General features: G+C 40.7%; 1 protein-coding gene across 4 annotated transcripts in view; it reads right to left on the bottom strand.

Annotated features, from left to right (window-relative positions):
- Window positions 1-2,510: 2,510 nt before the first annotated feature.
- The window catches only part of frmd4ba (FERM domain containing 4Ba), a 37,272-nt gene continuing 13,918 nt past the window's right edge, over window positions 2,511-25,864 (bottom strand). The window contains exons 2-24 of one of the 4 annotated variants that reach the window (XM_026347452.1): window positions 23,708-23,773; window positions 23,464-23,558; window positions 23,144-23,236; window positions 22,714-22,798; window positions 21,713-21,769; window positions 21,352-21,374; window positions 16,553-16,636; window positions 15,694-15,759; window positions 15,220-15,277; window positions 14,565-14,651; window positions 10,228-10,304; window positions 9,562-9,700; window positions 8,628-8,769; window positions 8,390-8,523; window positions 8,183-8,299; window positions 7,515-7,743; window positions 7,358-7,414; window positions 7,130-7,265; window positions 6,454-6,618; window positions 5,566-6,326; window positions 5,313-5,445; window positions 4,178-4,323; window positions 3,557-3,679 (exon numbers count right to left, since the gene is read on the bottom strand). In XM_026347452.1, the coding sequence (XP_026203237.1) occupies window positions 4,218-4,323; window positions 5,313-5,445; window positions 5,566-6,326; window positions 6,454-6,618; window positions 7,130-7,265; window positions 7,358-7,414; window positions 7,515-7,743; window positions 8,183-8,299; window positions 8,390-8,523; window positions 8,628-8,769; window positions 9,562-9,700; window positions 10,228-10,304; window positions 14,565-14,651; window positions 15,220-15,277; window positions 15,694-15,759; window positions 16,553-16,636; window positions 21,352-21,374; window positions 21,713-21,769; window positions 22,714-22,798; window positions 23,144-23,236; window positions 23,464-23,558; window positions 23,708-23,773 (2,910 nt within the window). In that variant the 3' untranslated portion in view covers window positions 3,557-3,679; window positions 4,178-4,217. Of the gene's footprint in view, window positions 4,962-5,312; window positions 5,446-5,565; window positions 6,327-6,453; window positions 6,619-7,129; window positions 7,266-7,357; window positions 7,415-7,514; window positions 7,744-8,182; window positions 8,300-8,389; window positions 8,524-8,627; window positions 8,770-9,561; window positions 9,701-10,227; window positions 10,305-14,564; window positions 14,652-15,219; window positions 15,278-15,693; window positions 15,760-16,552; window positions 16,637-21,351; window positions 21,375-21,712; window positions 21,770-22,713; window positions 22,799-23,143; window positions 23,237-23,463; window positions 23,559-23,707; window positions 23,774-25,864 lie in introns of all 4 variants that reach the window. The other 3 variants (XM_026347450.1, XM_026347449.1, XM_026347451.1) reach the window with 3 other exon arrangements.

The following is a 25,864-nucleotide window of genomic DNA, read 5'->3' as shown; positions in this document are numbered from 1 at the left end:
ACACTGCGTTACAGTGGTGATTTATGTCCTCTCCTGCGTGGTGCCTCATCTCTGTTCATGTTGTGCAACGTGGAGGAGTGAACGCAAGCACCGGTGGCAATGATCTGCCTCGCTCCTGCAGCTGCTGTATAGATCTTACCAACACGTGTGTCCTGCGGAAGACCCAACAGGTGTGTCTTTGGTGTTTTCTCCTCAACAGATGTGTTATCCAGGAGAGGAAGCACTGCTACACAGTAGAAAACAACACTTAATGCTGTCTTGTTGTTTATGCACGAAAACAACAACGCTTAACTAACTAGAATTATGATCAACGCCAGTCTTCACTTGAGCAACAGCTGGTGGATGTGACACAAAAACCAACCTCTGTACTGTGTTTGTGTTTTTTTTCTCCATGTAGTTTCCACAGCACAAAGGCATGGCGCAGGAAGTCGTTTTGTTTAGTCTTGCACATCTTGTTTGGTCAGGCTCACTTTGACAGCGCATTGTCTTCCATTTGACCCCCTCCATCCCCACCCCACCTCCTCAGCTTGCCTGAGAGGCTTTGGGGCGGGATAATCTGTTTAGCTAGCTTCATAACTCAGACTGTCATTCAGCAGATCCGGCTGCTTGGAGCCACACACCAGCTGATCACGTGACACTTTAATGACGATACAGCATGACCTTTGCAGTCTGTCCTATCTTCCTGTGAGCCCTTCACCCTCCGTGTGTACCCATGCAGTTTCTTCATCCTAATATCCTTTATATTATCCCATGAACAGGACTGCGGGGCGTATGATAGGTCAGGTAATCCAACTACCCACCCTCTAGAACTTGTCAGAGCCATTACTCACTGGATCAAGGTAAAATGTGCTGATCCTCGGGGGAAGCCATAACACAATTTACACTCACTTAAATGTGAGTTTGGCTGAGCCACGTCTCTGGGTCTAGTTCATGTGCTCCAGCCTTAGGTATTGTTTTGAAAAAATTCAAAACAAGTGCCAAGTGCCTGTGCCAAGTTTCTGTATAACTGCACAAAGTATAAAAATATACTCAACATTGCAGGATATATCACTACCTTACTTACTTACTTGATAAATTCTTGTTTTGCATTTAAAAAGTCTTTTCACGTGCAGCTGTACGTTTACTTAACTTCATAAAGGGTTACAGCTGTAGGACACTGCAGAGTCTTGTGATAATTCTGTGTAGGTTTGTCATTGTGAGGGACACTCACCACATTTAATACAGTAATTTAACACACTGTTTATATGAAAATATTGACTGATGCAGCTTTAGATCAGACCAGCTAGTAAGCCTGTTGCCATCTAAACCTGATGCCAGTACTTCATTGGCTTCAATGCTAACACATTTCCATCTGTACCAAAAGTATTGAGGTTTGATACACAGCCTTAATCTGCACTCCATATTAGAGCAGTTTTGTCTGTAGTGTGTTAGATGAGAGCAAAGCACATAGGAGCCCTTTGTTTATGTAGTCAAGTGTCAGCTGGAACAGCCTCCCCTGATGTCTAGCTGCAGCTGGTGTGAAGCAGCAGAGGCGCAGAGACAGAGGGAGACAGCTGGATACAAAACACTGCCCCTCTCGCTGCCTCAGTAAACCCAAGGAGCTGGAAGTGCCTGAGACCTCCCCTGAGCTCTCTCAAGAAGCATAACACAGAGGGGCAGACGAGCAAGTAAAGCTGCTCGACTGTGGCCTTCCCCAAAGAGGGAACCAGTAGCAGGACACAGAACGGTGGAGAATGTGGCGAAGGAAGGGAGGGAAATGAGGTGAAGGGTTATAGAGTAATCTGTGGGGGGTGGAGGCTCAGTACATGTGTACAGCAGACTTGCGTTACATGGGTGCCTACAGGGAGGGTATGGTGTTATAAACACTAGTTTGTTATTCACAGGGAGGACAGAAGAAGAAGCTATAACCAATAGTGGGTGTGACACATTTTAAAGACTGGTTTGGTTAGTTTACAGCTTAAGGACATAAAAAAAGACAGCCTGGCAACGCAGCAAAGAGAAAACCCAGCAGGAAGACCGAGCGCTCCGCAGTGGGAGGGGGTTTCTAAAAACAGATCATTTATTCATAATTAGCTCTCATCAGAAATGATTGCAGCTCAGCATTCATTTTTACAGGCTCAGAGACGAAAAGAGCACACTGGGATGTAGCCAGTACTCTACAGTTATCTTTCCAACTATAATCTGCTTCCTCGCAGGCACCTCAGACAAGCAGTTCCGAAAGCTGTTATGTGTGGAGAATGAATTTGTGTTGCAGTTGACCCGAGAGTGATCTTGAGAGCCATAACATGTAAAGGACACCAAGTTTTTTTTGTTATTTTGCTGTGTGTGGTGATAATCTTTCTTCGAATGTATCCCATTAAGTGAAGTGGCTCAGCAGACATTTAGTTACTTAATTTAACAGATTTGGAGTTAAATCCTGCATTGGCTGCACTAAGCGGAGGAGACTATTTCCAGGACTTCTCAGGACATTTACTCAAATTATTCTGAATACAGACACACAAAGCAAACAGTTGGTTCGAATGCTGTTTTTTATCCAAACAAATGCACTATACAAATCTCTAAGAACCAGCTTAACAACAATTGTTTACTATATATTACATGCTTTTCAAATACATAGAAATGCTCTAAAAAAAAAAAGAGAGACTCAAACAGTTTATTTACAATACTAACATTTACATACAGCTTCATTTTTCATTCTAAAAGAAATTGGAAGCACCAGTCCATGAATTCCAGCATGGATAAAATAACCATGTTAAATTAAAAAAAAAGACAAAACAAAAAAGGACCTTCTGTCTTTCTGCAGCAACTGGTCAGATTTGGCAGTAATATAAAATTTTGTAACTTCAGGTTATAAAAAGATGTGACATGTATTTGGCTCAGTTGCATCGCAAGTACTGACAGTGAGACAAAATACTTTGTTAATGACAAAAAACTAAAAAATTAAAGCACAGGAAGCACAGTAGTAGTTTGAAGCAACAATAAAACTGGATCTGGTGACTGCAGGGCTGCAGAATGTCCCAGGAAGTGGCCATCTTCTTGACCAATTTCTAATGAGATCCATCCTTCATTTTGATAATGTTCTTATTACACCTTGTCTGATCCTTCATGGTTACACTGTTAATGTGTAGCAGAGCAGGAGGAGTCATTCACGTTGTTCGTTACAGCTCAATGTCCTTTACAGAGTTCTGGGTCTGTGTAGTATCTCTACAGAGAAACACTGGAGAAATTTAATCCACATTCCTTTTGTCCATACCACACAGTGCACAGCAGGTCCTGGTGCATCAGTGCACAAGTGCCATCACCACAAACACTCGCAATCCAAACAGGTAGACGCTCCAGTGGAGGTTAGTCATGATTTAAACATGAGGGATGTGGGTCAGTTTATTTACTGCATTCATGGGAACAGAAAATGAGAGGACTTCATTTCCTTTACGCGCTGAACTTCACAGTACATTCCTTCATTCTTTGGATCCCTTTTACAGAAAAACAGGTAAGTGCAGTCTAAGGCACAATGACAACTTGTCAAGGTGAAAAATTCATACAGCACAATGACAGATGCAACTAGACTATTGTTCCCGGTTTTGAGTCTTCGTGCCAGTAAATCTGGTCTTCTGGGTCCATGTTAGTGTGCATATGGTTGCTGATGTGCGAGTCCACTTGGCTGACATCTATGTAGGATCTGTAATAAACACACAGGATTGACACACATCAGGCAGCTGGCAAACTAAATGTGGCTTGAGACTGGTTAAACACAAGTTTTGAATGAATTAACCCTGGGGTGTGATAATCCAACTTTATATTAAATAAAAATAGAAGAAGTTAAAAAACAACAAAACTGTCAGCTGCCATTGGTTTTGGCAAAATTAATGTTAATATGAGCTTTAAACCCAGGGTGAAACATTCTCACTCAACAAAACAGAAGATGAGCAGACATGATACACACACATAGCCTGCAAATGTCACAATGGTCAGAGGTCATATGTTTTCTCAGTCACACCAGTGCTCTCCCATCACCACTAGACACCCAGTGAATATCATGTGAAAACTAAGAAAAATCAGAAGAATTTAAAGAAAATGATTTGGAACATGTTGTCAGTCCCAGTCACATGTTAAAAAAAATCACCATGATACCATCACCATGACAACCACGTGGGGTATTTTACATTCTCATCCTCACCCTTTCTTCTGGGCTCTGACTTGATAACTGGGGGAAGGGGTTAATTATCCTGGTCAGAACCATAGGCAACAGCACCACACCTGTCTAAAGGCCCCAGAGGGCACGCCATCTTATCAGAGCTTCGCCACTCAAACTCTGGGGGATATCTGCACATGAGATGGGGCAGTGGGTGAATGGCAGCACATGGGCAACGAGCCTCTGCATGGGCCAAGAAGAAGATACACAGCAGAGGACAACAAGCAAACACAAAAAAACTAACAAAAAAGGCATAGTAGTATAGTAAAGGCACAGAAATGTGACACTGTATGACAACGTGCTTGCTGGAGGAGGAAGTAGGGCAGGCATGTTTCTTAACAAAGCCATGCAATTACAGTACCCTATCTTAGTCGACAATGAACCATCAGGCAAATGTCAAAAATGCAACGTTCACATCAAAACATCAGCAAGCAGACTCTGGAGTCACGCTGGGGACAAACGAGCTACAACAAAGCAAACATACAGGCTCTGGCCATTGCTGTTTACTTACTATGAGCTACCTTTAGCAAAGGGCACCTTACTGAGCCTGTGCCCTCTGGAGAATTGTGACTGCGCATGGCTGGAGGCCACCTGCTTGACCCGACAGCCAGGGGAGTAGGAGGAGGAGGAGGAGGAGGGAAAAGAAGAGGAGGGTAAGGAGGAGGTGGAGGATGAAGCGGAGGAGGAAGAACTAGCAGGGAAAAAGGCACGACGCCTCTGGTCGTCAGGGCTGTGGTAGGAGCCCTTTAAAACCTGGGAGGCACCATATCTATAAGAAACAGGGGCCAGTGGAAAGTTAAGAAGGAGAAGACAACCATTCTTAAGCTCTGAGGAAGAACTGACTGCTGGGTGCACAGATCCTATAATCCTAAACCTGAACAGGGCTCCAAAAATATATTTGTGCATTCAAGTTTCATTAATGAAAGACAAAGTAACATTGGCTTTACATTCGTCTACAGGAGGGTTGTGTGTAAGCAACAACAAAACCAAATAGCAGCTTATATTGTCTGTAGTCCATGCTAGGTGATTAAACCCTAGACTTTAGCTTTGAGATAAGGAGGATCAGGGAGTGGCTTACTGGATAAGGAGCTGAGTTGAAGCCAAGGTTTTTTTTTCTCACCTGTTGTGGGCGGAGTGGCTGTAGGGGGCTGTGGTGTAGGAGTAGGACTGCGGTGCATGCATGGGCATGTCATATTCCAACATACCACCACTTATGTGGCTGTGCCAGTTTGCAGTGGAAGACACTGATGATGCTGGAGAAAAAAAAAAAGAAATTAACAAATGATCCAAGTGCTTGTGAAGGTAGGGTCAAAAATATAATACACTGGAAAGTGTATTACTGCATGTGTGATGCATGTATGATATGATCTTACTTGATGAATAAGAGATGTTCCTATTGCTGTGACTGTAGGGTCCAGGCATGGTCTGGTAGCCCAGGCTCTGCTGGGAGCCTCTGTCGTAGTCATAGTTATAAGCGGCCTGTTTGTGTGCAGTGTTGCGCTGGTACCAGCCTCTCAAGTGTTCAGCCACCAAAGCCTTATGGATGTTCTTGCTGACTTGTTCGTTGCTCCGGACTGGACGGTTCCTGGGTGGCCGCATTGTGGCATACAGGTTCGGCGTCACGCCATCTATCTCGGCGTTATCATAATGACCATGTATGTTGTGGCTGTGATAAGCTGTTTGAGTTGGGTGGTAGGAAGGATTGACGTTATAGTGTCCCTCCATCTCGTTGTCGTACATGTAGGCTCCATTGGAATAAGCATCTGGTTCTGCGTAGCTGGGATATCCTGTGACATAGTAGGCTGTTGTGGAGGGTCTGGCTCCAGACTGGTAGGTGTAGCAGCGGGTGTCTGGCTGAGCCAGATTGGGCATGCTGCCTGTGTTGGCATACATGTCTTTTCTGTGGCGGCCGCGAGTTCTGCGTCTGTGGGTGTGGTTACCGGGGATGCTGTACTCCACACTGGAATGACTTGTGTAGGAGGAGCCGTCATCAAGGACCTCAGTGCTGTTGCTGCGTCGAGCTGTGGAGAACGTGAATGTTTGCTCGGGAGGTTGCTCAACATCCGTTAGGAACTGAGACTGGGACTCCAGGCTCCCACTACGCTGCCGGAAATGTTGTGGGGCATCGTCTGATCTACAATTAGACAACGCTTACTGTATAGAGGTGTTTTCACATGTGTAAACATCAAAACACACGAGATGTTGATATTATATAAAAAAATAAATAAACAGAAAAAACACCTTAATCTCTGAGGCCTTACCTGAGCTGAGTGCTGCTGTAAGCATTGCGGGTGAGAATGGGAGTGGGAGGCATACTGCGGGCATCACGTGGCTGTCTGGAAGCTGCCTTAAACGGACTGTTGTGGCCTGATAAGGCCTCATGGTGACTATAGTGGATTGACTCCTGCAGATTGCCATAATTTATTCTGAAATACAGATGACAAGATGTTTTTCAGTCTTTAGGCATTTTGAATCAAGATAAATACCTATACTCTTACAAAAGTAAGGGGAAAAAAATAAAACACACACACACCTTGGGCTTGGTATAATTCAACACATTAATGAATGTTGTTTTATAGTCTAGTGATGTTTCTTTTCAAAAGCAAACACTATGACTGGCTAAACACATCACCCATGTGGTTTTGTAAACAGTCATGAAGTAGCTGCCATTTAAATAAAGTTTCCAGAGCTACTTTCCTGCTGTTGTCAGTTCCTTTACAGGCACTGACATGTTATTTTCCATCTATTTATAAAGTTGGAGTGTTTGGGCTGATAAGAGAGAGATTGTTGGAGAGGCAGGAGAAGGAGGGAGGAGGTGACTAGCAGGAATGTAGCTCTGGATCTCCTCTACAGGTCGAGACAAGCTCCATGCTCATAGTCTGACATACTGAAAAATACAAATATTAATATGTTCCACTGTTAGTGCTAACTGAATACCTGTTATCTGCATGTTGTTCACTGGCAGAGACCCGCCTATCTTTGTTGTAGTGAATGTCGAGAGCTTCTACATGGTTTGGTCTTGGGGAATACTGTATTGATCTGGACCGCTGCCTCTGGGAGCCAAGCTCATCATCTGGGAGAGAAAATAAATAGCTTAAATAAAACTAATCTATGATGGAGAAATATTGGAGGAAGGAATAAACACATGCACACTTGATCCCTTACCATCATCTAGATTGAGGCTGTCAGATAGAGAACTGAGGTCTGAAGGGTTAACATCATCTGATAATAGAAGACACAGTTGTTCCTTAGAGATGCTTCTTTTCATATAAAAAGACAATATATCCAGTGATCACTTGTTAATACATTTGTAATTTGTTACCTGCTAAGATCAGTGAAGCTCTCTGGGTGGGTTTCTTTCCTTTCATTACTCTGTAGTTGTTGATCTCCCTTTCAATCTCCTCCAGCTTCCTCTTTGCATCCAGAAAGTTGTTTCTTCGCTTTTTCTTCACCGTCTTGCAAAGGTCGCCCTCCTTGGCTAACTTCATGGCAGCTTCCACAATCTTTTGCTGCAAGGCAAACTTGCTCTCCAGATTTCCCAGATGTGGGTCCTGTAGGGAAACACACCGTTCATTAACATGGAATATCCCACAAACACAGACAGATCCTATGACAGGATCAACGACAGCACACAAAAAACTTCCAAATTAAAATAGACAATATGGAGTTTGTCTGAAAACAATGATTTTCAATAATCTGACACATTCTTATTCACATTGATATTCTCATTCATATTCATCTTCCCAGTTAGCTTGTAGATGGAAACCAACTGTAACTCACAACAAAACACAATGCAATACAAGCCCCAAAGTACATTGCAAACTGCTCATTAATCCTCATTTCAAAAAGGCAACTGATGGAAATGATCTCCAGGTAAACACAGTTGTGTGTGACAGAGTTTCAACAAAGCGTGATCTCTGTTAAGTAACTTAGCATAAATTACACAACAGAGATACATCATAACAGAGACATAACAAGAGTTACACTAACCTCATCATAGGGGAAAAGGTCATCCAGCTTGAAGGCTGTTCCAACACGGCGTCGCACTTGGGGAGCCTTCTCACCCGTGGCCAGGGGATACTCTTTAGGCATTCTGCCCGTAAGCTCCTGTAAGCACACGAGAACAACCATCAGTCAGCTGAGTGTGTGAATGCTTTAAATATCACTGCAAAACAGCAGAACAAGAGATATACTCACTGCTTCTCTCATGCAGATCTTTTTTAGCTCTTCAAGTTTCTTTGTCAGTGTGTCTTGCAGGTCCTTTTCTTTTTTTTTCAACTCAGCAATCTTCTCTTTCTTCTGCTCCTCGCTCACTTCAGAGTCAGCAGAACCTGGAATAAGCACACGTATGATTAACTAAAAATACCAACCATAAATCATCACTTGTCAATCTGACATGGAACAGAAGCCATTAGGTAATTAAGTCTCTGTTTACCAGCTGAGATGAGGCTTCCATTGCTAGCCATGATCAGCTGATCTTTGCTCCCAATGCTGGAGAGTTTACTGATTCTCGGGGTGCAGATCTCTGTGAGGTCCATGGCGATGTCTCCTGAACTCCTGGTTGTGGTCATGTTTAGCTGTAGAAGAAAAAAAGAGACATTTAGACAAAACTGAGGGAGGGCTTCTGAGTATTTCATTTTAATAATGAGCGCACTGCTCTCTCATCAATCAGTGCAGGCTCTATTCCTGGATGAACACACACACACACACACACACACACACACACACACACACACACACACACACACACACACACACCATCTGCCTTTAAGGAAGGCAGACTGAATAACCTCATTTAGCTGCATGAACACACGTTCGCCAGTCTCTTCCTCGAAAACGCATATCATACATGCCATTAATACTTTATAATAGCTCAACATAAACGCATAGGTGTTGGGCAAATTTAGCCTTTTCACTACTACTACTACCACTACTACTACTACTACTACTACTACTACTACTACTACTACTACTACTACTACTAATAATAATAATAATAATAATAACAACAATAACAATAATAATAACAGCAGATACTGCTTCTAGTATATCATTCAGTGCTATATTATCATATTGTATTTCTACAACTTTTTTGCATTTTAGATTTTAACTATTTAATCTCCGTTACTTCACATTAAAATGGAGGAAATAATTGCATTCCTTTTTTAAACCCATATCCAAACAGCATGGGACCAATTTACATTAAACCTGTAGGCCTGCTCTATCACTTTATCAAATTATTAGTAAAGAGTCACTCAAGATGAGGCAATCTACCTACAAAGGTCAAGCAGTGGCATCAATGAAGTAGACTGTAACTATGTTTGAGTTGGCAGCAAATGTAAATGTAGTAAGAGAAGACAGACACTTGCCTTGCTTTGCTTTCTGTCCAGGTAGAACTGGTGCTGGCTGATGGCCATTACCCAGATGGTTTTAATCAGAGAGTGGCTGGCATACCATGTGTGAATAACTAGGCCAGTCTGTCCGAAAGTTCGTTTGGTCACTGTTCTTCTGTAGAAGATAACAAATGAATATTCATTATAGTTCAAATGGCAACATGTAAAAAAGACAAAAACAGCTGTTGGCAGATAAACAAGGTTTAATTAAGATGTGTTAAGTAAAGAGTACAAATGATTTCTTACTAAATCTTTATCCAATTATACTTGTGGGACCTTTTGTAACAATATCATAAAGAGAAGATGAGAAACTATTTTTTAAGCAGACAGAGGGGTTTAACAGCTTTGTCGTCTGGAAGTGCCACATTAAAGCCTTAGTGACAGGCAGAGGTCTTACAACAACCGTAGAATAATAAAATGGCCTTGAACAGTAGGTAGTAGTGGGAAAACACTCATTTAACAGACAGGTTACAGCTGTTAACGCTGTATCCTAAATGGGCCACTGGCTGCAAATACCCTTCAAAGTGTGGAAAGTGTAGGATAATAGAAGTAGAGCAGCAGCTAAAGTGGGAACACTTCAAAAACAGGGATAGAAACTGCTGAGATCAGTTAAGATAAATTAAGCAGTTTGTCTTCACTAACCTGTGTGGGTCGTTTACTTCCACTGCAAATTTCTTCTCACGGAAATACAAATTCTCCAACTGCTTCCACTGAAACAACTACAGAGAGAGAGACAGAAAGAAGCGGAGGGACGGGTGGAGAGACATTACACACCGCTGAGTACACAAGCAAACATGGGCCTAATGACTGAATCTGAATTTACAGCACATAAACACAATCATCACTTGATATATGAAGGCTATAATTTCTCAACACAGGCTTAATTACTCATTTGCATCAGTGTACTCTGAAAATCTAGACGCTTCCTATACCAGGGGGATCAATGTCATTGCACAGCACAACAGAGAAGCAAAAATTAAAACAACTAGCTTTGTTTCATCGACAGCAGTCTGCATTTTAGCACATTTTTTTCTGCTCAACTTGCAACATTAGCAGAAACTACACAACAGCTGAAGCTGTGAATGGGGCTCAGTGGGCCAGCCAGTCAGGTGTAAGTTCAGGCTAACACAGAAGCAATTATAATGCTGCTGCAACTGCAGGGAGCAAAACCGTGCCAGGCGGCAGGCCAGCTTCTCATTTCATTTCACTGTGGAGGAGAACAGAGGCAGGGCTTCTCTGTGTCAGAATCAAACATCTGCTCCACTGATACTGGGCTCATCTAAACTGATTTGGAGCCACTTGCTTGTGCACAACTCTCCACTGCTCTCATTTTAGAATAAAAAGAAAAGATGCTGCACAAAAGTGAGACTGAGCGTAATGTAGGTTAAAATTTATTAAAACAGTTCCGTGATAATAACATAGAAGGTAACAACCTAAACCTACTTGAAACTACTGTGCCTGCTGTAAGAAATTATCAACTGGGACAAACAGAGTCTCTGCAAACCAACTATAACACATAGATATATAGATAACTTGTCTGTCTCACACTGTGACTGTGACACTTTCTATCACAGAAAAAAGGTACATCACACTAAAGAGAAATTTTAAAGAAGCACACAATGAAAGTAAAACATTAAAACCTATTGAATATTTAAAACAGGCTGACAGGTAATAGGCAGACACAATGAAAAGGCTTACCGTGAGGGGTATTTTTGTGCTTATCAAATCCCTGGTGAATACTCTTGGGTTTGTACTGAATCCTTTGACTGAGTTTCCCACAGGGCTAGAGCTTCCCCGAACAATACTCTCTCTTGTCTGTTCTCCGGGAACCAAATAGGTGTTGCAAGAGTTTCAGCTGAGCTGACCACGCCCCTTTAACCACCCCCCCCTCCTCTGACATCACAGACACCTCACAACTCGTCCAAAGCTTTGTACTGGTCTGCACCTCTCTCTCTCCAACACAGCTTACTTCCTTTTTAGTCAGACCAGATGAGCAGGTTATATACAACTATTTGCTAGTCCAGGTTTTCGTTGTTTGAAAAGATTTCACCTCTACTCTTATCCCTGTCACGCACATAAGCAATCAAACCTACAAAGACTATGCATACTCCACTTGCATCTAGGAAGTTCTCTGCTTTTCATGTTAATAAAACGCCACACAAAGCACCGGTGTATTGCTGAAACTACTGTAACCCTCTCCCCCACCAAGCAAACATGTTAGCAAACGGTTACTATGTCTAATCATTAATGCAAGGAACTCTCTTTGATACTATGCAAGGGCAGGGAAACACTACTATTTGTGAATGCTAACCCACACAATTTTTATTACCACTTAAAATCTTTTACATTGTAACAACAAAGGCCTCTACAATAAATACACACGTTACCGGAATCATTCCTAATGAAACTCCACACCTGTGCCAGCACATAGATGAAACCAATACAGAATTCTCCTGTGGCTGCTGTTGGAGCCACTGTCAAAATATGTCATTGATGTGACACACCTTAAGATCTACATTTATAAGACTGTGGGTAATTTTCTTAAAGAGGAAATAGTCCAACAACTCAATCAGCACACACAACAGCTGAAAGGCTGAACATTTTTGTGAAACAGGGACTTATCAGCACAATAATAAAAAAAAAAAAAAAAACAGTTTAAATGCAAGACAAACATTATCTAGACAGCTGACTCATTTCAGTGAATATACAAAAGTACTGTATCTTCATATGCTCAGAATGTACACCTCTTTTAGTTAAGCCAAACATCTCATTAAAAGCATGTGGAAATGAGACAGAAGTGCCTGTGGTTTCAAATGGGAACGGGCTGTTCAGAACCAGCTTTCACCCACAATCCAAGGACCGCCAGGGTCTCAAGTCAGGAAAAGCATACTGTACATGGATAAAAATGTGTCAAAGGCTCTGACTTACACACCCATACAAAAAAAAAAAAAAGCCCCACCCTTCATATAACACGTCACATACTGGCTCTGGCTGGTTGGCAACACTGTACATTTCCACAACATGACGCATAGTTTACAGTTGTGAAAACATGACAGCGGAAGACAACGGAAGTAACTATATCCTATGTTGGGTGTTTAATTAAAATAAAAGAGACCAGAAAGAGGATTTTTTTTCAGTTTCAATTTAAAATTCTTTTTAGTTCTACATTACACCAATTAATTTTACATTTCTAAGGTCTCACAGATCATGTCATTACTATCCCTAAGCTGACACGGTCACTCATAATAAACTGAAGATTTATTTTGGTTCTGCTGGCTCATCATTATGTGGACAAGCATGTGGTCTTAAAGAGTGTCTCATTACCTGCTGGGAGAGAGCCCAAGTGTCACAGAGAGAGAAAGAGAGGGAGAGAGAGAGAGAGAGAAGAGAGAAACAGAAAAGTCTGCTGTTTTATTTTCAACAGAGAATTAAGTCTTGACTTGCCATTTGCATCAGTCTCATTGTATGTCCAGCAAACACACTGTTGTGGTTTTCCATTTGTGTTCCTCATATTTAATACTTGATGAATGAGCTAATGTTTTACTCTTGGCATGGCAGCAGTGAGCTTCTGAGTTTCAGGCCATTCAGTATTAAGTGATCAAACTCATATGAATGCAGAAAGTTTACAAACCTAAATAACCTAAAAAAATGTATGTAAATGTATGTTTGATGATAAACCTCATATGATTTCCCATAAAAAAACAAAACAATAAAAAACAGCTGTTTAGAGGTATGACAGTCATTTACAACATTAACAATCTATGCATGTATCTATGTCATGTTATAAGATATTCTTAAGTGATCCCAAACCGTTGGAAGTTGGTGTATATTAAAAGAATGCAGAACTAATGACCTCCCACCACTGCTACCTCTAAATCCAGTCCCCAGCCCCTGCACAGATAACTGTATTGTTTACCCTTACACAGATAACTGTATTGTTTGCCCACAACACCCCACCCCCCACACACAGAAAAGATTATCATAATGAATGAAGCATGCTGAGAGGGGATGGGCAGAGGGCAAGGAGGGATGGGCTAGGTTAAATACAGGGCCAAATAAAGGGCTTGTGAAGTATGCCATGAAGCACTATGAGTATCCATCAGATACAGAGGACCACCTTCAAGGAAAAAGGACAGTAGCCTTACACTTCTATTTATCAACAAGTGCAAAAAGGGCCATTCTAAAAGGCAACTTATGTTTCTAACAACAAGAAACTCCTGTGAGGTTCCCATGTGACTGTCCCATTGCGTCAAGGACCAGGAGGAGGCCAACACCCTCTTCGCTGTCTTCAACTAAGTATACATTAAAATGAATCCACCTAACCAGCTGGCAGAGTGACATTCCCACAGAGCAACACAGTTTACACTAGAAAGGATGAGGACAGACAGACTGTGGCTGTGCCCTGGTGTTCAGTGTAAAAGCACACACAGCTATTTCAACACGTTCTGACATATAACAACAGATATGACAAGGATAATGATAGAGGCTGGGAAATGTGTGCATTTTGCTTTTAACATTTGTAAATTGAGCTGTGTTTTTAATCCACTGTTGAAAATACTGACCCTCACTGTATTTGCTCTTCCACCTTTACCCTTGACAGTAAACAGCACACACTGATACTCCAAAATATCTCCCATATCTATGTTTCTCTTTCTCTTGAATGGCATGGGAAACAGGGTCTTAGTTGTGCCTATTTACAGTTTGGATAGATCATTAACCAATGAACAAAAATCACTGGTATGATAATTTCAGTAGTTACAGAAGATACAGAAGTTCTACAGCACAGGTCAGGTCCAAAGGATTTTACAAAATGCACAACACATGAAACCCTTTATCTGTGTCAAGAATTTCTGCACACACAAAACAACTACAAACCAGAAAATGTGTCTTAAGTGGTGGAATTTTGTTTCAACACAACAATAATTCAAATGACAGAAAGCTGAGTCAGATTCAGCAGCTGTAAAAAGAGGTCAACCTACCTTTCTTGGTTTCAGTTTATCCTGCAAATCATACTGGCCAATGCCTTTGTAGCTGACTCCTAGCCACCACGGTATTCCCTGCTTGTCCTACATGAAAGAACACACACCACTCATTAGAGTTAGCTTTATGGGTGGGAGTTTGAAAAAAGTAGGCCTGTTATCACAGCAATTACCCCATTAGACTACCAGCATTAGCAACAAAAAGAAAGATCAAATACATGAAAGGCCTTAAAATCTCTGAAACCCTGACTGAGTCATTTTGATGGTGCTGTTTGATCTCCTCAGACACCTTTATTTAATAAGGTTTGAAGGGGAAAGTTAGTAGATGTAAGAAAAAAAAAAGGAAAGTTAGAGGAATCACTGAAATCATTGGTGAGCCATCTGTTTCTTGACTCTTAATGTTTACATTTTGGTTTGTCATAATCTCATAAGCAGAGTCCTGTACATAACAACAGTAACAGTGGTTTACATGTAGCATATATAACAATAATAATAATAAATGTAAAATAAGAATGAACTCATTAAACTAAATATTATGAAATTACGTTAGTTACAGTAGGCTTTTTGAGTAATTGCAGAAAAGAAGAAAGAAAAAAATCATGTTAACTAATGTGAAAATGTTAAGTTAAAGTATGCCCCAAGGCACTGGTGTTACCTTCACTGGGTAGTAATGGACTCCGTATGTCGGCAGGGACTCCACTAAAGCATGATACCTTCAGAGAAAAAGGAACAGTTTACTATGAATTTAACCACTTACACTTATATCATTGTCACTTCGTGGGTGTTGTACAACAAACAGAGTGGGATTTAAGTAATTGAGAAGCCATAGTCATTTGCAATGGCGAGCTGATCGATTTGTTTCAGGGCCATGGTGAAGGGAGAGAGAGTGTATTGATCAGTTCACAGGCACAAATCATCCGCGGGTAAGTAACCCAGGGTTGCCCGGAGTTACAGTACTGAGAAAAACACTGTGGAGGACTGACACCCTCCCAGGGCTGGCCGGCTGCCTATTTTAAGAGCTCCTCCTCTAATTAATGATAAATTCTGGCATGGTGACAGCTACCTCTACAGCAACCACAGAGCAGACACATGAGGTTAAAGAGGTACTGTATTTGTTTTCATAACTTACTGTATAATGGCTTGTCCTCTGGTCAGTCCTTTCAGTTTCTTGTAATGTTCAATCACTCTGTCCTCACTGCAAATGGATAGATAAAACATTAATTGAATAATCCATCAAGTGTTCAGCCACAGAGGGAGTGGTGTGAGATGTTTACTGGCTTTGACACACATTCTGTCTGCTCATGCAGAAAATGCATTCTGGTCTACTGGCCTGCTGTTGCCTCTTATTTACCTCACCTGCAAACACATCCCATTTACTTCCTAGTGTAATCATCCTTTTAATAGTGTAATGTGACTGCAAACTCACTGTGGCTGAACAGAAAAGGCAGAAACAGAGAGAGACAGAGATACAGAGAGACGTACATGTTCTCGCCCATATAAGACTATTATTGTTATTTAGGAATTAAACCAAATGTTGTGGCTTCACAGGTTGCAAAAGCCTCAGATGAACATAACATTCAAACTGTAGGGGCAGGCAAAACAGCAAAAACAGAAGTGGGGACTGAAGAGAAAGACGTCCTTCTTACACCCACTGACTTTAAGCACCTCCCTGTGCACTCTCAGAGCTAATGGGCAAACGTAATTAACAAAACCCAAGAATGAATTAGTCACCCCATCAGATGCAGACCAGCCTGCCAAGTATCAGACTGGTTTCTGTGTACTGCACTGACTAAAACTGCTCTTCTGGGGAAACTACTGCTTCATACAGTCAGGTTTTACTGGCAGTTCCCAGCAAAAGACTAGTTGTGGTAATGATTGAACATCAAGTATCTATAGGGCTGTGTGTCATCCCCAAAAACTTACCTCCCTATGTCTCAGTGTCATGCATTTTCAATTTTACACAGACCTCAATAGTTCACATAACTTACCAGTAACTAAGAGATGGATGCTCCCTTAAAACTCTGGTGGGCAGAACTGGGAGCTCCTTCAGGTCAGACCTGGCAGTCTCACCACTGAAAGAAGAATCATACACAGACCTTGAAAACAGTATTTATTCCCAATAACGCTGTCCTTTCTAAATATAATTCCATTGAGTAGCCCTTCTCTCCCTGCTGTGAAAGACACAGCAAACCACCAAAATTAAGTTAATCATAGGCATGTTATTATAGTCTAATTACTAGATCTTCTATCCATAAAGATATCTGTAATTAGAAATCTGCAGTATCCTAACCTTAAAATAAATGCCTACAAGCATGTAGACAATAAATAAAGGTTAATGTAGAAAACAAAAGGTAAATGTCCAACCACATTATACCAGGTAAAGGGAACATTTCTCTATGGGTTTGTGCACAGTGTGGTTTGAATTTTTCTCTTAAGGCACGACAGCCATAATTCATGTTTTAAACCTTTAGAAAAGGTGCAGTTTCAGGATATTATTGTCTTCTTTTTTATCTATAAAGAGTGCTACTGCTTGCCAAGTCTAAACTTGAGCTTCACTCATGTCTTGCCAGACTTAATTTATAAAAGCACATGCAAGGCACCAAGTCAAATCTTTTGAGGTGCATGGCCTCAAAAGAAGTATTTTCAAAATATTAAAGCCATTTCATGCACGTTCCCAGAGACAATGTATTTTATTGTTTACTACGTATTTTACACAGTTTTCCTATGTAGCATAAGTAAAGTCAGCCAATCATCACACCATGACACATGCAAAAGATACAACTGAATGTACTCTGACAAAACTTTAATCCAAAGGCTTTAAATTCTGTATTAAACATGTCAACTGACAACAATATCTGTCTGTCTGTCTGTCACAGCCAAAATCTGTGATAGTGAGTCACTCCAACATCATGTAGGAGGGAGGACTGGGTCTACAGTTGCTGTTGGACATAAAGGGCTCTGGCTTGGCGGGCCAGTCCACTGGAGATCTGAACAAAAACCATTCAAAAGCACTTGGCAGCCTCTGCTTGTACTGAAAAGTATTGTATGAGCCCAAAACTTGTACAAAAACATTGTGCTACAAAACAGTCAGTGACTTCACAGGCAGGACTTGAATGTGTAGGTCAGACTATATGTAATAAAAGTCTTAAACAATACCCAACCATAACAAGATAAAGAATTGAATTACTTTAGGCCAAAAGCCATTTGACCTTACATTTAATGAATGTCAATTTAACTCTAATGGAATTTAACAACTGCTGAAATGGAAGGATAAAAGCATAATGATCCAGTTATGTGAACCAGCTTACTAAACAAAAACAAGGGTGAGCTGCTGCAAGGCCAGAGGCACTTGAATAAGTCTTTCCTGTGTCTACCTTTTTTAGCCTGACTGGGTTTTGCTGCCACGGCATTTCACTGCGTGTGATGGCATACATTTTATGTGGAACTGCGGCCTGGAGTTGTCGGGTGATCTACTCCGCAGCCGTGCTGCCCTGTCAGCAATCTGGAATTCATTACTAGGTCTGTTATCTCCCCATAGTCTGCAGCATGGGGGCAATTCCTACACCCGGTGCAGCCCAGCCCAGTGCAGCCTACTCAGTCTAGAAGAGATAATACTCATGTGTCAGCTATTCCACAGGGCTGAAACGTGGTGACTGTGGAGGGAGCACAATGAGAAAGCCTGTTGCTAAGAATGAACCACTAACTACAGGCTACACCTGCAAATAGAACAGAATAAAACCCCCTGGGTGTAATAATGGTCCATATGGAAACAATTAGAACATAAATAACATTTTGTTAATCAAAGCTAATTTAAAATGACTAGCTTTTAGGATATAGTGGCCTATGTAAACGTCTAAAGCTTACTTTTCAAGGTGATTACAAATCTACAGGAAAAAAGTACCATACTTTTAAAACAATGAGACATAATTAGGGACATCAATTCAGTAAGTTTGTACATTTTCAACAATCCCTTTGAGACTGCTAACTGTTTAAACCTACTTTCAGGTAGTGAGAGAAAAAAGTGAGAGAAGAAAATGTATGAATTTGTAGGGTAAGAACAAGATCTAATGTAAGATCCAAAGCAATTTTAACACAGTAAAGGGAATTCTAAGACACCACAAGAACAATGTCAAACCTGACATTAATTCAATGCACAGCAGGAGGTTGGACCACACCATCACAATAACATGACTACAGTGAGTCCTCCTGACGCCGAGTTGTCTACTATTGGACAGTGGGTCTGGCTCATCCCTCTTAAGGCAGCTGGCTAAAGGAGGAGGAGGTCTCCCTAACTCCTCCACAGCTAATCTCACTGCTCCCTTTCCTGTTCAAGTGTAGACAAGGCACATTTATATATGTTTTATGAGTGGGATTTAACAGGCCTGTTCTCTCAAAAAAGAAGAAATAAAGGGGAACTGACTGAAATCACTGACAAGAATGAAAAATATTGTCACCGGACAGCAGTGGATGCACCACTACCGTAGGAGTGTTATATGGTTCCAGTGCTATGTTAAAGTAAGAGACGTTTGAAGATAACAGCTTTCAAAAGCCCATACAATTCCTGAAATTGCTCTCAAAAGATTTTAAACAAATTTGTCAAAAAAGAGTGTTACAGCTAAATGTCTGGAAACTGCAATCACAGAGAGCAGGGGGGCGGGGAAATAATATCTGTGCAAATACAGAGAAAGACTGCTTGATCTGGATGCACTCCCATTGGCAGGTTCTCTTTTATTGTGCTTTAGAGAGAGGACAAAGTACAGCCCATCCCCATCCCCACACCCACATGAACAGAAAGTTCAAACTGCACACAGTAGTTTTGAATAAAGTCTGTACTAAATCTATACTAAATGATACTTAACGTGTATCATGAACATCATGTTTGCTTTTGCAGAAGGCCATAGCTCGTGATTTGACAAGGGGTCAAACTGCATTTTCAGCGTTGCATTCATCATCATTCAAGCGATACACACAATTCCTTACAGAGCACAAATCTTTGTGTTCACATAATGGACTGAGAGGGGCCTTTAGAGACAAAGCACAGGGACAGCACACAGGTTATACTGCTTCAACCTGCTCAGTCACTTCACTCAAATAAAGCACTGGTTACTAATGGCAGCCAATGACATTCACTTCTGCAGCTGGCAAAAAAACAGCAAACCTTATCAGTGGGTCAAGACCCTGAGAGCAATGTTCACTATGAAAACATCTCCACTAGTTAACATATTATAAAGAATTAGCACAGAGTTGAGTCTGGATCAACTGTTTATTATGAGATGAAGCAATGACAATGACTCTAAACTTTTGTTTAAAAGGTAAACCTGCTAAATCTATCTTTATTAACAAATGTGTCGAAAGAACAAATGTGTTCTGATTTGGACTATGTGTATGGCAGGAGGCCAGCAGGGGTTCAGTTCAATGTCAGAGCAAATTCAAGGGAATTATTAACTGAGGGAAGTTCAAAGGAAAACTAAATCTGAGCCAGTCAAGTTGAACATTAATCCCTGGCTATACAGGGTTATAATTTACAGTGGCATGACAATGTTAGCAACTTATGAGTTTTCTGCAAAAATTGGTCATGAAATGTGATCTGATTTTCACCGAAGTCTCAAATATCAACAAACATAATGTGTCTAAGCTGGTAAAACATGGTCAAGATCTTTTGTGTTTTACTGAACACACCTATTTACACATACAGAGTGATAGTGAAAAAAATAATGGCAACAGTGTGTCAATAACTCGTTAATCCACCAAAGCCCACAAACAATCACACAAAGCTTCCTGATACCCTTTCATTGGATTAGACCTGCATAATTTCCAGGAAGAATATTGGATCATTCTTTATTTGTTTCATCCTTCCTTTAGAACTGCTTCGTCTCAGACATATTCTTAGGACATCTGGTGCAAATGACTCCTCTGAGGTCATTCCTCAGCATCTCTATTGGGTTGACGTCTGGGTTCTGACTGTGCTACTCTAAAAGGTGAATTTTGAGTCTCCAAATCCATTCTGTAGTAGTTTTATTTTGATATTTAGGGTCATTGTTCTGCTGCATTACTCAATAACCACCATCAAATTAACCTGTAAATTGCCTGGAAAAACTTGGAAATCCATATTCTCTACCACAATAGCAAGCTGTCCAGATCCAGGTCCAAATCATGATACTCTCTCCACTATACTTAACCTAGTATGCATTAATAATTGTTTGTGGTTCCCTTTTTTATACCACATGTACAGGGAGCACCACGATTTGGTGCTCCTTTGGTCGATTAACCAGTCATTAAAACACTGTTGCTATTAATGTGCGTTTTTAATAAAGACATTAAGGATCATGACTGTTTGTGCTTAATCAGCTTAGGAATAGAGGTCCATAAACAGATTTTTGATATTTGTGACTTTGGTGAAGATCAGATCATGACCAATTTATGCAGAAAGCAGAGAATAGTAAATGGTGCCATTAGTTTTTCTTGCAACAGTATAATGTTATGCTAAGCACTGCCCACACAACTTGACAATCCAGCCATTGCTTCCCATTAATACTTAAAAAAACACTTGCACCACTTGCACATTGTGCAGAAATTGTTAACGGATCTCTGTGTTTACAAATGCACAAAAGATATCAAGGCAGCTAGCAGGTAGGTAAAGCAAGGCAGGTAGCTTGGATCTGTACATGAACCTTTGCATTCAAGAAATTCATTTAAATAGTCTTTGCAGCAACTTTATTCTGCATTGTTCTAAATTGAATGCGACAAGGACAAAGACAGTTAAGTTATTAAATTGAAAACATCTTACCTGGTGTAATCTCCTTTGGCCTCCTTGAAAAAAACATGCAGATAGTACTAACATTAGTTGGCTATAAGAAAATGCAACCTACACTAGTTCAAATTGTCCAGTATGCTAATGTTAGCTACCTGTACCATATGCACAACAGTAACGTTGCACCAATAAACAACACTATAATTGGTCATGGGCTTGTCTTCTTTGACGGCAATAATAATATAAACGGATTAATTTATCTAACTATGCCACAGACCAAAACTAAGAACATAAACGTAACGCACAGACAGCCGTTTACAAATGTTGCGTGTCTCTCCATTCCCATTTGGGATGAGTACATTTCAGTCTAGAAAGCCTGCGACAAACTATTTCTTACCTGCAATGCGAATGCGGCTAACTTGAAAACATTTTCGCTCTCCACTTCGATGGTCTCCTGTTGTAAAAAAAAAACAAGACGCGAGTCGGTTATTTTCAATGTACGCACACAAAGTGCAGCCAGCCCGAAACACTTGACTTGAGAACAAATCTTTCTGTCCCGTACCTCGGTCCCACCGTTACCGACTGAACCACTGTCGCAGAGAAAATATGGTATTTAAAACTGTCCAAGTGACAAGTGCGTACAGTGCCGTCTTCAGCACCGCTTTCGAGACGTTTTCTATTTTGTAACAATAAAACACGCACTGGTGCAGGAAAAAAAAAAAAAAAAAAAAAAAAAAAAGTCAAACCAGAAGTCCTCTGCGAAGCCACAGCCCCGCCGGTGAAGTGGTACGGTCCGAAAGCAGGTTCAACAGCCTCCGTCTCCCGTGGTGACCAGTGTGCTCTCCCCGCGAAAAAAAAAACTGCAACGTTTGATCACACGGTGCATTCGTGTGCCCCTCGTATAGTTCTAAATCCTCATCCCTCCAACCGGACGCCCAGACGCAAACCAATATTTGTTTACAGTTTATTTTGATTAGTGTAGATAACACCAGTGCTGCCACTATGCTAATTAAGTGATTGAATGAATGAGTGGACGGATTGGTAAAAAAAAATAAAGCATGTCCGTAACTTTAAGAAATGTCACTGATATCCGACAGCACTCGAAAGCCACATTCTGAATAACAGCTTGAGCCCTCACTTGGAGGTAGTGTGTCATTTTAATATAATGTTTAAGAAGAATTACAGTTACATATTACCTCAACAAATACCATATAATAGGTCTACACATTTAAGGAAAAAGTATGATGGCTGATCAGTAGTTGGATTGGAAATCATCCCATGAAGCAATAAGCTATTGTGTGCAATGAATTGTAACTGAATGTTCCAATCAAGTTACCAGATGCAAACAGAAATATGAGAAATTCATTTTATAAAAATAAATTGCTTAAAGACACTTACATTAAACACTAAAGATTTAGCGTTCAGGAAAAACAGCTCCACTGTTGTGTTCTCTTTCAAGTGGGTGATCTTCTCAATATAAAACCTGTGAAGAGTTTATTTTCAGGTCAGCATGGTTCACCCGAAACAGAACGTCACTGGATTTTGCCAGTGTTTCAGCATTATCCACAGACTTAATCCTGTTAAGTACAGACTACTCATTTTGTTTGGCAGTCACACAGCAGGATTTAAAACTGTGTTCCATCACTGCCATCTGATGGTTAAAAGACGCATACCACTGCTGGGAGTTCCTTATGCATTCGAGGCAGACCTCTAATATTCAGTCAATTCAGTCTTCTATGAAAGACTGTTGGATATACAATAACCAGTATAGATATAGGTGGATGTGTCTGATTATGCACACCAGTAATGCACACAGGCAAGCACTCACCTCACAAGGAACTTGAGTTCCAGAGGCCCAGACGTTTTGGAAAAGCCATGATCAAGGACTTTACGATCCAGCTGGAGCCAGTTATTCTGACCACTGAGCAAGAATAAAACAATAAATCACATGTTGAAATACTGCTATTTTAATTAGTCTCTCTATCTTTTCTCTTTTCTCCTCTGCTCCCCCTCCTTCTGTAAATATAGATGAGGCTCTAAATCAACCCATCCCTTCACTAAAAGTAAAATATAATCAAATAAAACACACACCCACACTAAAATACTGCACTTTTCTTTTTCATGTTGCACATATAGGAATGTACGTACGTATCATCTATGAAGCACAATCCAAAGTATTCTTTCTCTTTCAGGTTAAAGTGCGAGGCCACCAAATCTAACAGCTCACGGGACAGCAGCTTGGGCTGGAGAGTTGCGATTTAAACACAGGAGATCAAGTTAGAGCAATTTTGAATGTAAATGAAAATGATGATCTTTAAACACAATCACAAATTATACAAGGATGAAAACCACTGGGCTGGAGAAGCATTAGAAAACAAAAAAGAGCAACTACCTGAACCAGCAGCTCCAGATCTCTGCCATGGAGGAGGTGAACCCGGCACAGACGACCTTCTGTCATCTAGAGGCAACAAGACAACATGACATAATATGACAGTTACTGCAAGATTCAAAGAGAACAATCCCCACCATTTAGAGCTTTTTGTCTGTTACAGTATTTTGTCCTGGGACAACATGGCTGTTTGTCAAGAGGCATTGTGTCCATATGGGACACACACTTAGGAGATTATAGACACCATGAGGTCATCACCATGAATTTGTTTAAAGTGTAAAGAAGTATTTCAGGGTTTTTTTCCCACACGATTGTCTTTATCACCCACACATTCTCCTCTGCTTTAGTGAAAAATCCCTGAAATGTCGACATCTCAAATTTGTCTTTGCTTTAAAAAAAACAGACAATGAAGTCCTCTCGCATAGTTTAATTGAATTCCCACTGTATTGTTTTATATGAATAGTTTGAGGATTCGTTCTTCTGCAGTCAGCAGCACTTCCTTTCAGTACAGAACAAGGTAATGGTATTATTGTGTGGCGATGAATTATAGTCAAGTCATATTTCAGTGGAGCGGCTGGTAAATTCAGCTTCATATTCCGACATTTTAAAAATGTTTTTAATTCCTTTATTCTGATGACGCTGTTTATAATACTATAATATTTTAGAGTGCTACTGGTGAAATGTAATCCCAGTTCTCAAACAGTCATTATTATAAGAGATGTAGGGAATTATAAGCAATGTAGCATTGATTGAAACTGGGTGTTTTAGAGTGTACTATTGACAAAATGTACTTCCCATTATTTGTGTTAGATGAGAAACCTGTTACCTGTGCTACCTGTGCACTTAACAGACTTACTGCACAATGAGCAGCTGCTTGATTGGCCCAAAGACTGGAAATAGGTGTAAACAGCTAGCCACCTACCTGTCCACAGCACCTCTAAGCTAAGATGAACTGTTAAAATGACCATTTGTGCATTGCATATTAAGGCTGTAGCCCTGAGTGTACCGAATATATACACTATATTCAGTTTCACACAGATCAAGTCAAGAATAATTTTTCCAATTAAAGCCGCTGCATGTATTTTCAAATTTCTGACTTTGGTGCCCACCAGTGGCACAATCAGAAAGCCACTGTGGCAGTTTAAGTTTGCAGCATTTCCACTAAGCCTTTGTTTTATGTGTCGAGTGAATGTACTAAAACACTGGTGGATGAAGGAAACCTGTCTTGAGTGGGCTGAAAGCAGAAGTAAATGCTGTAATTAACCTTTGACACACAGTGTCTTTAATGCGTTAAAGCTATGCCTTTGGGGGATTTAGTACAGAATCACACAAAGAGCCTTCCTTATGCTGTAGGAGAGCTGCTTTACTCATCATTCTGCAAGCCTACATTGTGCAGACAGCAGACATAACAGCAGTACTGTATCTTACTACAGTTTAATCTCAGTTATAGTACTGCCCAAGAGTGTTTGTTTGGGTTAACTTGATGCTGGTCTGGAGCCCACACCTTTTATTTCTGCGACTTCAGACAGTCCACACAGAAAAACATGGCATCTAACTGTTGTGGAAAGTGACAGTCATACTGACGTTCAGTGTACCCACAGGGTGGAAAAACGCCACTTGACAGCCAGGACATATTGTTCTCAGCACCACAACAGAACTGTCATTTCACTTTTATATAGTTGAAGCCACTTTTCCACTTTTCTATTTTTCAACCCCCTTAACCTCGGTGAGATCTGTGGTTCTGTGGGCAGAGCTGTTCTCGTCAACAAAGGCTTTCATTTGCAGTCACACTAATTCAGTATTGTGCTAACTTTTGCTCAGAAACCCGTACACTCCTTGTGCTGTGTGTCTAAGTGTCATGTGAGCTGCACAGCAGGGGACATTTAAAGCTCCATATCTTGGTGGACCAGGAGAGGCAAAAAAAATCCCACTGACAAAAATAGAGGGGAAAAAAGTGAACTCAAAAACAACCACATGTCTAAAAATGATTTGTTCTGATAGAAAAACATAATCGTAGTTGTTACAATAATTACACAAAGTAAGTTCCATTGTTTAATCAGGGATTAATCGCTATAGTAACCCTCTTACAAACTGTTCAGGGCACAATCCGTCCAACAGTCCATCTATCAATGCTGCCTTGTTGCAGGGCAGTGTCACCAA

This window comes from Anabas testudineus, chromosome 5 (assembly GCF_900324465.2).
Source record: "Anabas testudineus chromosome 5, fAnaTes1.2, whole genome shotgun sequence".
NCBI lineage: Eukaryota > Metazoa > Chordata > Actinopteri > Anabantiformes > Anabantidae > Anabas > Anabas testudineus.
The sequence above is the reverse complement of the archived record's forward strand: the minus strand, read 5'-3'. Positions and strand labels throughout refer to the sequence as shown.